We start from the raw sequence: 12,128 nt of genomic DNA, 5'->3' as shown, positions 1-12,128 counted from the left end.
AACTCACGACCCTGAGATCAAGACGTGAGCTGAGATCAAGAGTCCAATGCTTAACTGACCGAGGCACCCAGGCACCCCAACACTGCTTTAAATTAAAGACGCCTCTAAATCACATGGCCGATTAAAGGTTCCAGGAGTCATATTTTATTGAAAGGTCTCCTACCTGAAGCAAGAAGCACCTGCAAGACTGTGTACGCACGCACGTGTGGGGAGGTTTAGAATACAAGATCACACTTTCTCTATTCATGTGCCATTCACCGTATCAGAGGCTAACACGATCTAGTATATTCTCAGTGCAAAATCCTACTTCTTCTTACCACATTCTTCCCTAATGCACCTATGCCATTTGAGTACTTATATAATGCTAGTGATTTGAAGTCAGTGGAGAAAATTCATGCTGGAAAACTAAAAGTTAAGTGCTTCAATTGAGGACTGAGAGGAAGGAATAGATAAGATGTCCAGACAGCAGGGCCCTGCTAAAGAACAAAGTCTCGTTAAGATATCAGGACTTTAATCAAGAATCCTAAAGACTCCTTAGTTTGTAATCATGGTACTGGTGAAACTGCTTTATGCACGTGCAGGGTCATAAATGACTAACATTTCTAAAACAGGGAAGAATTTGTTCCATGTTTCTAAGCACACATCTTACTATCAAAGCAAGGCATGTTCAATGTAGAAAGAATACAGAAACAGGCAAGTGAAAACACACACATACAACCCCCAAATCTTCCCACTGAGAGACAGCTTCTATTAATTCTGTGGTCTATTCATTTCTATTCATGCATCCCAAATGCATAGTTCTCTAAAGTGTTTTTTCATGTAGCAGAGTATAAACATCCCTCCATGTCACCGAAAGTTCATTTACCACATAATTTTAATAGTGGCACGGTATTTTACAAATGATTAGCCAGTCCTGAACTGTGGACATGGGGGTTGTTTCCAGTTTTCCTTTATTAGAAATAGCATGGCAGTGAACACCTCTGCAGTTAAATCTTTGCACACATGCTTCCACATGTAGAGATAAATCACTGCAAGACAAAAAGGCAGAAGGCAAAAGAAAATGAAGAAAAGGGAAAATAGAATCACTGTTTCAACTAATAATTAAAAAGGAAGCTTTCGGCAGAAGGTGGGAGACGAAAAAGAGAGGCAGGTAGCAAGTCCCCTAAAATACGAAGGCCACTCTCAGTTAGTGCCTGGCCTTGTGGAACTGCTCTAAGTCCTTGTAAGAGCTGCAGCCTTAGTCATTGTAAGAGTTAAGTCTCTGAGGTCCCTGCTTAAAGTTTAAAACATTTCCACAACTGTTTAAATAATTGAGGCACTGAAGCCTTAAGACTAAATGGCCTTTGATATTGGGAAAAACAAGAACAACTCTTAGTTTGTGCTAAGGAGCCATGGAAGTGAAATCAACCACCTGGTATGGTTGAGCAACTATACAGAAAATAAGCAACAAAGCAGCTATGAATGGGGCACCTGGGTGGCTCACTTGATTAAGCATCTAACTCTTGATTTTGGCTCAGGTCATGATCTCAGGGCCTCCAGGTGGAGCGTGGTTAGGATTCTCTTTTTCCCTTTCTCTGCCCACCCCTGCACCGCCCCCCTCCTCGTCTCTAAAATAAATAAAAAAATCTTAAAAAAAAAAAAAAAAGGAAAAGAAAAGCAGCCATGAAGTAGGCAAATACCCTTCAGTGAGGGGAAAGTTCATCTGGTTTGACAAATTCCATGTTTGGACTAGAAAGATTTTCAGTCAATAACAATAGACCTTATTTTCTTTTGCTCTTTGAAGATTTTAATTCAAGTTTTCCTTTTTAGATCTGAAACTAGAGCCAACTCAATCATCCTGGGGTTGATTATTTTTAAATTTTGCTTCTCTTTCTTCCCTCTCCTGCTAGCCTTTTGGCATTTTTTGTCTTTTTTTTTAGACACTGCCAAAAACCTGGACATGAGGTACATTTAGATTAGGAATCTGTTTTTTTTTTAATGGCTATATGAAGAAGTGTCAGGCAAAACTGGAACTGAAGGCAAAATTAATTCTGATGACAGAGGGGGAGTAAAGAAGAAAATTAGGCTGAATTATAGACATTTATAGAACAGAATTTATGGTTTCTTTAGGTTCCACCTCAAATAATGTTGAGGTGGAAAAACCAGTAGACTGGGGACTTGAAGTGAGAAGATCTTGCTTCCAGCCTTAGTTCTTCCAAATAACTTTATGGTGTATCCCTGGGCCAGTTATTTCATTTCTGGGTCAGAGGTTCCTCACTTAAATCTTAAAGTCTGAGGCTTAATACAAAATTGTCTCAGAGAAATTCCTCTAATGGATATCAACTTCTGATAATTATCACATATTTCTAAAAAGACTTTTAGTGGTAACCTTTTTTAAAAGAGCACTTTGTTGCAAGTTTTCTTTCACGATTAATTTGTTCACTCTGTTTTTATATTTGGTAACTTTAAGTTTAATTCATGTGGATTATTAAATTATTAATCAATGAGGTTTAAATCTATAAGTACTCACTACACTGGACTAATTACAATGAGATTTTTGGAAGAACAACCAGGTTTCAGCTCAGCCCATTCTCCATAACTTGAGTATTATGAGATTCATACTTTATTCGCTATCTTGTCACTTTCACTTGGTTTTGCAAAGTCCTGTTCAGGCACAAGACTCACAATGGTATTTAAATGATATCACCTTAAATGGTATCACATGTCAATGTATGCTAGTAAATGAATGAATAAATTTAGGTAAGGAGACAGCAATAAAAATTTAAGCCATTCTCACTATTGATACTGAGAAGGGAATATGACAAACCTCATAATAAAGGAAGTAACAGATGAAAAGGAAATCTTTAGCTACTTCCAAGTTCTCAGTCTTGGCCTCAGGAAAAAAATCTGAAATATAAACCTGCTTACCTTTTCCTGGGAGAACCATTTTTCCAGTACAAGAAACCAGACCCAGGCTAATCTTTGAGGGTCGATGTCCTGTCCACATCTGAAAAATGTGAAAAGAAAGAATTTCTAAACAAAGAGTTTCTACTGACCTTTACTCTTTTGTGACCCAACATTTGGATTTCACTGCTCAGTCTGTTTTAAACCTAAACAGGCAAGAAGACATTGTCCTAAGGAAAAGTTTTCAATTATATGATAGATCAATAAAACTAGAACCAGAACAGAGCCAACAGCTTTCATTAAAAAAAAAGAAAAAAAAAAGGAAAAAAAGTCTCACCCCTACCTCCAACTCCCTATCTAGTCTTTATTATTTTTAAACAAAATAACATTCATAGAAAACCATAAAAGCAAGGCTCCTAAAGTATATTCTTGAAAACAGAAACTGAATCAAGTAGTCTTAAAGAAAAAAGGAACTTCATAAAAAATTTATTTTTAGGGGCGCCTGGGTGGCACAGCCGTTAAGCCTCTGCCTTCGGCTCAGGGCGTGATCCCGGCATTATGGGATCGAGCCCCACATCAGGCTCCTCTGCCATGAGACTGCTTCTTCCTCTCCAACTCCCCCTCTTGTGTTCCCTCTCTCGCTGGCTGTCTCTATCTCTGTCAAATAAATAAATAAAATCTTTAAAAAAAATTTATTTTTAACTCTATGCTAAAAACGGGTATAGGAATTCATAAGGCTTTCTTTGAAGTTAGTAATTTAGACAAACTGGCTAGAACCCAAATAAAAAAAAATAAAGGGAAAAAAGAATCACCTAAGTCTCTATGTGTGTTAATACAATACAATATAGCTGTCAAAGTAAGGAAAAGTGAGGGAGAGACTAGACAGCACATTTAATTGTTATACCATTAGCTGTTAATAAGCACTGCCAGGAAAAGCTTCATTAAAAATTTAGATAGAGAGCAGTGGTTGCCAGGGTACAAAGAGGGGTCAAAATATAAAGAGGTATTCCCAGGGAGTGAGGGAATTCTCTTTTGGTGATGGAAGAGTTCTGTATCTTGATTTCAGTTGTAGTTACATGAATCTGTACCCGGATAAAACTGCATAGAACTATACACATAAAAACGAATCCACGTTAAAAAAATGGTGAAAACTTAGTAAGGTCTGTAGTCTAGTTAACAGAAACGTACCAATGTCAATTTCCTGATTTTGATATTGTACAACAGATATATGAGATATCACAATTGGGGGAAGCTGTGGAAAAGGTACTCTTTGTATTTTTTTTTGGACTTTTTGTGAATGTGAAACTTATTTATATAACTTTTAATATAATATTTATATAATTATTTCAAAATAAAAATTTCAAGTGAATTGACTTCCAGTCCTTTGTTAAAGCTATAATACCTTCAATTACATAAGCAAGAAGAGCAGGGTTTGCTTTTTTGGAGGCAAAGAAAATGCTTTTCAATGCAGTTCCACCACCTACTTTAATGATAATAATCAAGAAATGGTGGTTTCAGGCACACTTTGCTAGCCAGGCTGAAATGCAGTTTCAGATGATAATTGAAAGCCAAAACTGATTAAGTACTAAACACGTATTAGGTAACTTTTCAGAGCATGCGAAATACACTCTGCCTCTGATAATTCTTCAGGGGGTAGGTTAGAGAGGCACGTTGACCAGAGCCCAAATACTGACCTTGTGTCTCCTGCCCTGTGACTGCCTGGAATGAAGAGAAGTCCCTTACCTCAGCTGATCTGGACACACCACCAGCGCCTGAAGTATATCTTCCACCTTTTTTGGGATATCCCCTTGTGCCTCGTGTAGCTGAGGTACACATGCCTGAGCCAGCTCCCATTCTCCTCTGCGAAGGCACTCACAGAAAAACCCAAAAAGTTGCTTCTGAGAAGCAGTTTCCTCTTTTCCAAATGGATGATGCATTTTCCCAGCACAGAGTGCAGGGAGATAGAAACAGATGAATTACGCAGAACACATTGTCAATTTTCTCATTCGTGGAGCACCTCCTAGAAACAATACACACCACAGTGAGGCGAAACGGAAGGAACTATAACTAGACAAACTAGTAACTACTAGCCCGGCTGGGAAAAGCGGGACTTACTTCTCTAATTATTGTTTTAAGTTTGATTTGACGTGTTTACTCTTTTTGAGAAGTTCCACCGTTCCACCCTTCCCCGAGGGGTGGATCCCATCTCTCAACACGCATACAATATTTAATCTTAATGGTCGTATTAGCTCGGGGCGCAGACCCCTAACTGTACTTTCATATTCCCCACTTAACTTTACGCCCATTCCGGCTCCAAATCCCCAGGTGGTCGCCTCCTTAAGGATGAGAAATTCAGCAGGAACCTCCCTAGTTTGAGCTCTCTCTTAAGGCAGATGAGTGAGGTCTGGAGAAGAGTCAGTATCAAAGCTGGAGGACCGTTGGGATTGGGGCTGAGGGCCGCTCCCTACAGGGGTCGTGGAGAGCGCCCCCGCCTTCTTTGGGGCGCCTTACACTCACCCGCACCCGGTGCCCAAAGCAATAGAGCTTCCAGCGCAGCCATGTTTGAACCGAGTCAGGTGATAGATCCCATTCGGGAGGTTGCCGGATGGCGGGGTGGGGGGGAGGGTGGGACGACTGACAGCGGCTACTCCTATTGGTCAGTGGAGGGCCGATGCAAATAAGGCGCCATATTTGTTTGGGTCACGTGACGCCACCTCCTCTACTAGAGAAAGCTAGGACGCCGACAAAATAAATCTGGTATATAAGGATCGTTCTTTCCAGTTTTGACCACTCCTCCGCTCAACACCTTCTGTTTTGCGTTTGGCGGAGCAGGTGGCAGGAATATCAGTGTCCCTTGATTTTTCCTTTTACTCCCTAGAATTTGAAGTCAGCTTTTAAAAAGTGCTAGCCAGTGACAGTGTTTTGCCAGGCCTTGGGGATACCGAGAGCAAGGAAAACTGGATCCTCCTCCATTGTTATTCTACCCATTCGGGCTCTGTTACAACCCAGAATCCTACGTCCTGAATTCCCATTTTCTGCCTAATTCCGTTAATTTATTTGCTCATTTACGCGACAACCGTTAATTAAACGGGGTGCTAGTCCATACTTTACAGGCTGAATAAGTTGCGGACCCTGTCCTCAAGGAGCTCACAGTCCAGTGAGGAGTGCAGACCAGTAATTAGGATGCAGTAGGCTAAATTATAAGATAGAAAGCGTGCACCAAGAGATGAGCGCAAAGAACGAGCAAAAGCTTTTTTGCAAATATAATACTGTAATCTGAAACCGAGTCTTAAAGGAACAGTTTACTAAGCTTTCTTATCACAGCTGCTTTTACACAGAAACTTGTTTGGTTTCCTTTATAGTCTCCTTGAAGTACAGACTCTCTTGTTTCCCTATTACGTGTTTTCAGTTTGAGTAATTTCATTTAGCATTTCCCAAACTATTTCACCACCAAAGTGTGGTGAAAAAAGCAAGCCAGGAGCGCCTGGTTGGCTCCGTGAGCTAAGTATCTGCCTTTGGCTTACTTAGGTCATGACCCCAGGGTCCTGGAACGGAGCCCCAGCAGGGCTCAGCGGGGAGTCTGCTTCTCCCTCTGCTCCTCCTCCTCTGGCTCTTGTGCGCGCGCGCGCGCTCTTTCTCAAATGAACAAATAAGATCTTAAAAAAAAGAAAAAAAAAGAAAAAAAAAAAGAAAAAAGCAAACCAAAATAAACCCAAGCTCTCTTTCAAAACCTCTTCTAGGATAGGTGATTCTTATCTATTCGTTGGAAACTAACATCTCTCTCTGGTCCATTACACATTTTTTAAAGGTTGTGACAAAAGAAAGAAAAGAGACAATTCAAGTAAGGTTTTTCCTGGCTTCATTCTCTCCTCGCTGCTTTTCCTCTACAGGATATTGATAATCAATGCATTGAGAAACTGACTGGAATTCATGGACTGATTATAGTGTGAACTACAATTCCCAGCAAGCAGGGGAGCCAACCTGGGACTCTTCCTATCTCTGATTGGATATTTCGCCAGAGTGACAACCCAATCAGCATTTGGGTTGTTGCTTTGCGGCACTTTCCGCGGGGAACTCTGAGGGGTGGGGTAACTTTGAAAGTTGGATGCTACAGACCCGGTACTGGAAAGTTTCGTGTGTGGGGCTCTTGTGGGGAAATGGGATGCGCTCATTATTTTCTGCTCCTTCTCTGGGCCCCTGTCTGTGTTATTGCTTCGGGGTAGCGGAGAATCTCTCTTTGGTCCAGTACACTTCCCCTTAGGCCCATAGACATCTTAACAGGAACCCCGCCGCGGATCGGGGGCTTCTGTGGCCTTTTGTGGGGTATGCTGGGAAGCTACTCCTTGTTGGAAAAAGTTATTTTTAGGGGATTCTAAGGTGACATTTTCGCCTCTTGATGCCCACCTCCCCTCTCTCATTTGAGGGCTGTTTGGAGTCTCGGCAGGGGAAGTTTAGGGTCTGCTCGCCTTCTGGTGGTGTTGAAGAAGACGTAAAGTGAGAAATCTGTAGTTCTGTCAGTGGATTCGAACGCGGACTCAACCATTTGCTACTGATAGACTTTGCACAAGTTTTTCAACTCAGCGTCGCAGTATCCTTAGTCTGAAAAGGACGGAAGCTCTTGGAACAGTACTTGGCACCAGTAAGGGCTCAATAAATATTAGCTATTATCGTTACTTAACAATTTTTATTGAACATCTTCCGTGAGGATTTTTACTTTGTTGAGGAGGGACGGTTTCAATCTTCAGGATGGAATAACTTCCCTCATCCCTGTTTACGTGGGCGGGCATGCTTGTTTAAGTCCCTTGTGGAAGGAAGAAACACACGAGCTGTTACTTTGGTAAGATTATCCAACAAATATGTACGAGTATGATGAGAACATTGGAGAGGAGAAGAGAGTGAGTTGGGGGCAGGCTTTGTGGAGGAAAGTCAAGGAGTTAGGACTGACTGATCATTGGTGTAACCTACCAACATATTGTGACTGGAGAGCAGATAAGTGAAGTGGAAAATGTTTTGTTACCTGAATTGATAATGGCAAATGGTAACCTTGAGGTGTGTGTGTCAGGCACCATCCAAATCCTTTAACCTTTCACTACATTCTTATGAGGTAGATATTTGATTTAAATTTGTTTTATGGATGAGGAAACAGACACCAGGAGATAAGTACCTGCCAGGAAGGCCAGGGTCTGGGCCTTGCAATCTGATGTATGAGAGGGAAGTGAGAGGCCAGCTGATGAAGGGTCTTTATGTGATCTTAAAAAGTGTGGAATTTATCCCGTGGTCTGACGGTCCCATGGGTAGTTTTAAAGGATGACAGTGACAGGATTGGAGTACATTTTTAGGTAGCTACCTCTGGCAGGATTGTGGCACTGACCTGACTTTTGCAGACCAGTTTTGCCAGGAATGGCCAGCAATCCCTGTACCGACAGAAGAAAGGTTACTCCAAACTTTGATGTGAAAAGGAGGAGAAGGAAAGGGGGTAAAAGCTCAGAGGCGAAGATCCTTGGCTCTTCTTTGCTCCTGCTTTTATTGGTCCTTCAGGGTAATCACAAATCCTTATCACTATTCCTCAGGCACATGATGTGTGACAAGGGGTCTTACTGAAACTGGAAGGATCCGTTTAGGGGAAAGATACAATGTGCTAATCTGCGTGTTCTACGAGTTCTGCTAAACACAGCCTAAGGGACAATGCCTGCATCTCTTAGATCACAGGGCAGCTGTTTGGCTAGGAAAGTTTCCGGAACGCAACTCCCCTCAGCATTCCAACAGCAGAGTGGTCATGCAGGCCTTGGCATTCCAAAGGCCTATGCCCTTCTCCCAAACCTTCCCTGCCCTCAGCAGCCTCAGTGTTACGTTTTAGCAAGCCGGGTATTATGGCTGATTTCATGCTCTACGTTAACCCCAACAAGTTTGTGTTTCTTCCTGTCTGCTTCCATAGCACGGTTAAATGCCAATAACAGTACTGATTGGATGACTAATTATTTGTGTATACATATCTCTTCATCTTTTACTGTGAGTTTCCAAAGGGTAGGGAATATGCTTAAATGATTCTTGTACCCCAGGGCTCAGCAGAGTGTGTGATTAAGAAGTGTCTGTGGAAGGAGCAAATGAATGGATGATTTTTTGTTTTTTTTTTTTTTGATAGTGCAGGGAATAACCAGAGGCAGTATGCATAGTGCGGGCAGATGATGGGAGTGGCCCTAATGAGGCTGAGATAGCGGAGTTGGTTTGTTAAAGTCCAGATAGTTTGGGTTCTCTTTTTGATTGAATTTATCAGTCTAAATGGTGTTATTGCCCAAAATTACCTGATCTGTGAAGACACTAGGAAATGATACAGCAAATATCGCTTGGTAAACTATTTGGGAAACAAATCAATACTGACAAATTCCTACTGAGGTGAAATGAGAGGGATGTATTTTGTATTTGGGAGGTGTGTGTGTCTGTGTGCACACGTGAATGTGTGTGAGAGAGGGAGAGAAGAGGAAGAAAAGGGAGAGAGAGGGAGGGAGGAAGTTTATTTGATTCAGAGAATTTAGATGTTATGTAGAAATTTGGGCCATGGTATTGGAAGTAAACTGGTGTCCACATTCTCAGTACTATGTATTTTTTTCCCAAAATGTCACTCCTTTTCTGATAACTATATTGCTTTATCGCCTGGAATAATGAAGAGTTCCTGTTTCTACTCTATTCAAAGGATATCTTGCCATCTCCGTGAGATACATAGCCTCTCCTTTGCATGCATTATTAAAGGAATCACAGTGATTGTGTTCTAGTTCTCTGAAGATATTTCATGAGCCTCATTTAGGCCTAGTGAGGTTCAACAAGAATGAAATTTAATTGCATGTGAGAATGTGAGAAGCTAAACAATAAAAAACAATTTCACTTTGTAAATATGACCTGAAATAATAAAATCTCATTTGATTCAGAGGTTTGCTCTGCCTTGTAGAAAAAGGAGAGGTTAAGTATGATTATGGACTTGTAGTAGGGTGTAATGGTTAAGAGGATAAGCCTTAGAGTCAAACTTCCTGACTTAAATTCTGGATCCACCGTTAACTTTTTCTGGTGACAATGGAATAGCTAACATTTCTAGTCTTTAGTGTTCTCATGTATAAAAATTGGATCAATAATCAAACTTCCTTATAGGGCTGTTGAGAAGATTAAATGTGATAAATTATATAAAGTTTTGCAACAGTGTAACGAAAGTAAAGGCTTTCTAAGGAGTGCTGCTTGGAAATATTCCTTGAGGGTTAATTATGTATCCAAATAAAATTTATAAATGCATTGAAGATCTTAAGATGCTATACAAATGTGAAGTGTTCTTATTTTCATGTAAGAAATATCAAAGAATTGTGTGGAATGCACATTCTTAACGTTGTCTTGTTTCTCTGTGTGGATGTTTGGCAGACATTTAGAAAGATTCTGTAGCAGTCCTTTATTTTATCAGTAATATTTATTTATTTTTTGAAGATTTTATTTGTCAGAGAGAGCACAAGCAGTGGGGAGAGGCAGGCAGAGGGAGAAGCAAGCCCCGCTGAGCAAAAGGCTCTGTGCAGGACTCTATCCCAGGACCCTGGGATCATGATCTGAGCTGAAGGCAATCGCTTAATGGACTGAGCCACCCAGGTGTCCCTATCAGTAATATTTTAGATACTATACATTTCATTTTGCATCTGGAGAAGCTTGAAGAGTTTTTTTATTTTGTAGTGTGTTTTGGATAGCCTGTCTACTATTGCTTATGCCTTTTTCCAATTCTTTTCAGGTCTTTTCTGCTGCATCTGGAGGCATGGGTAGCAAGAAACTCAGACGAGTGGGTTTATCACAAGAGCTGTGTGACCGTCTGAACAGACATCAGATTGTTACCTGTCAGGTAAAATTTATATACTTTTTCTCATGGAGAAACTTAAAGTACAAATTAATCTTAAATTTAATAACTCCAAAATAAGCCTGAAATATGAAAATCTAACTTAAAAAAAAAAAAAGGTAAATGATAGTGCTTCTCCAGAAACTAGTTTAAAATAACAGGCCACTTAGGTTGTATTTCCAAATGTGATTTCATTTATCCAGATTCCAATACGTTTGCATTTTGGGTCAGGGGAGAATGCTTATAGCATAATGTGAAGTATACTCACGCCATTTATTTGGGATTCTAGAGAAGTTTTGTCCACTTGAAAGAAATTTTGCAGTTACATGAGAAATAGGACTTAAGTGAGGAGATGGTATTCAAAATGGATAATGTCTCTTCCAAGCAAGAGAAATTAATAGAATAATTTTCCTACCAGTGAATGAGATAAATGGGTAGAGCAGATGTTGCATTTTTAAGCACAATAGTGAAGTAGATCCCTCTTAGGTTAAATAAGGTTTTATGTTAGGATTTAATCCTTAATGAAACAATTTTTCAGAGTATGCTGAAATTTTAAAAAATTGCTTTGTGTGTTAATGGTATTTTTGGTTCCTCTGTTATACACTTAATAATCCTCATGTTCATACTTGAAAACACTCTTAAAAGTATGAGATTTAACATTTCATTCCATAGTTTTATTGTCTCAATTATTAAATACTTCCTGTGAATGATCTCATAGTTTAGAAAGAAACCCATTTCAACCTGATACTTTCTGGTGTCTGTTTGTGCCCCAACTCCAGCATAGGGCAGTGCTCATATACACCTGGTTTGGTGGCTGCTGCTATGTGATGTTACTTGATGTGTCCTCTGGTATATGCTAACTAAATTGGAGAATGAGAAGATAAGTTTATGGCATCGTATCTTTCAGTTAAGGCATATGTAGGGGGAAATACTATAAGAAACATATAAATCTGTGATCTACAACGAATTATGCTTTATCTACACATGGATAGTGTCCATTAAAAGTTTCTTTTTAATTCCAGTATCTTTGTTGCACATGTATGTTTAAAATAGTCTTTTTATGTCTCTAGGACTTTTTATGTCTTTCCCCACTGGAGCTTATGAAGATGACTGGCCTTAGTTATGGAGGGGTTCATGAACTTCTATGTATGGTCAGCAGGGCCTGTGCCCCACAGATGCAAACGGTATATATATGTATTTTATTATTATTTGGTTATGATTTTTGAGACAATTCTTTATCTCATTTAAAATCTTTTTTAGGGGGCACCTGGGTGGCATAGTTGGTTTAGCAACCAACTCTGGTTTCGGCTCAGGTCATGATCTCAGGGTCATGAGATTGAGCCCCATGTTGGGCTCCATTCTCAGTGTGGAGTCTACTTGAGACTCT

At 40.2% G+C, this 12,128-nt stretch overlaps 2 protein-coding genes across 12 annotated transcripts in view; one reads left to right on the top strand and one right to left on the bottom strand.

The window, feature by feature from the left end:
• ZFYVE26 (zinc finger FYVE-type containing 26) overlaps positions 1-6,253 on the bottom strand; it is a 64,593-nt gene extending 58,340 nt beyond the window's left edge. Inside the window, exons 1-3 of the mRNA XM_008700502.2 lie at positions 5,401-6,253; positions 4,627-4,903; positions 2,908-2,986 (exon numbers count right to left, since the gene is read on the bottom strand). Of these exons, the coding sequence (XP_008698724.2) occupies positions 2,908-2,986; positions 4,627-4,820 (273 nt within the window). The 5' untranslated portion in view covers positions 4,821-4,903; positions 5,401-6,253. The remainder of the gene's footprint in view (positions 1-2,907; positions 2,987-4,626; positions 4,904-5,400) is intronic.
• A 269-nt stretch (positions 6,254-6,522) lies between these two features.
• RAD51B (RAD51 paralog B) overlaps positions 6,523-12,128 on the top strand; it is a 677,123-nt gene continuing 671,517 nt past the window's right edge. For 3 of the 11 annotated variants that reach the window (XM_008700473.2, XM_008700466.2, XM_008700451.2), the window contains exons 1-3: positions 6,527-7,002; positions 10,640-10,747; positions 11,812-11,925. In XM_008700473.2, the coding sequence (XP_008698695.1) occupies positions 10,664-10,747; positions 11,812-11,925 (198 nt within the window). In that variant the 5' untranslated portion in view covers positions 6,527-7,002; positions 10,640-10,663. The other 8 variants (XM_008700485.2, XM_008700493.2, XM_008700424.2 and 5 more) reach the window with 7 other exon arrangements.

Source organism: Ursus maritimus, unplaced genomic scaffold (genome assembly GCF_017311325.1).
Source record: "Ursus maritimus isolate PB19 unplaced genomic scaffold, ASM1731132v1 scaffold_25, whole genome shotgun sequence".
Classification (NCBI taxonomy): domain Eukaryota; kingdom Metazoa; phylum Chordata; class Mammalia; order Carnivora; family Ursidae; genus Ursus; species Ursus maritimus.
This window is presented reverse-complemented; position numbering and strand designations above follow the sequence as displayed.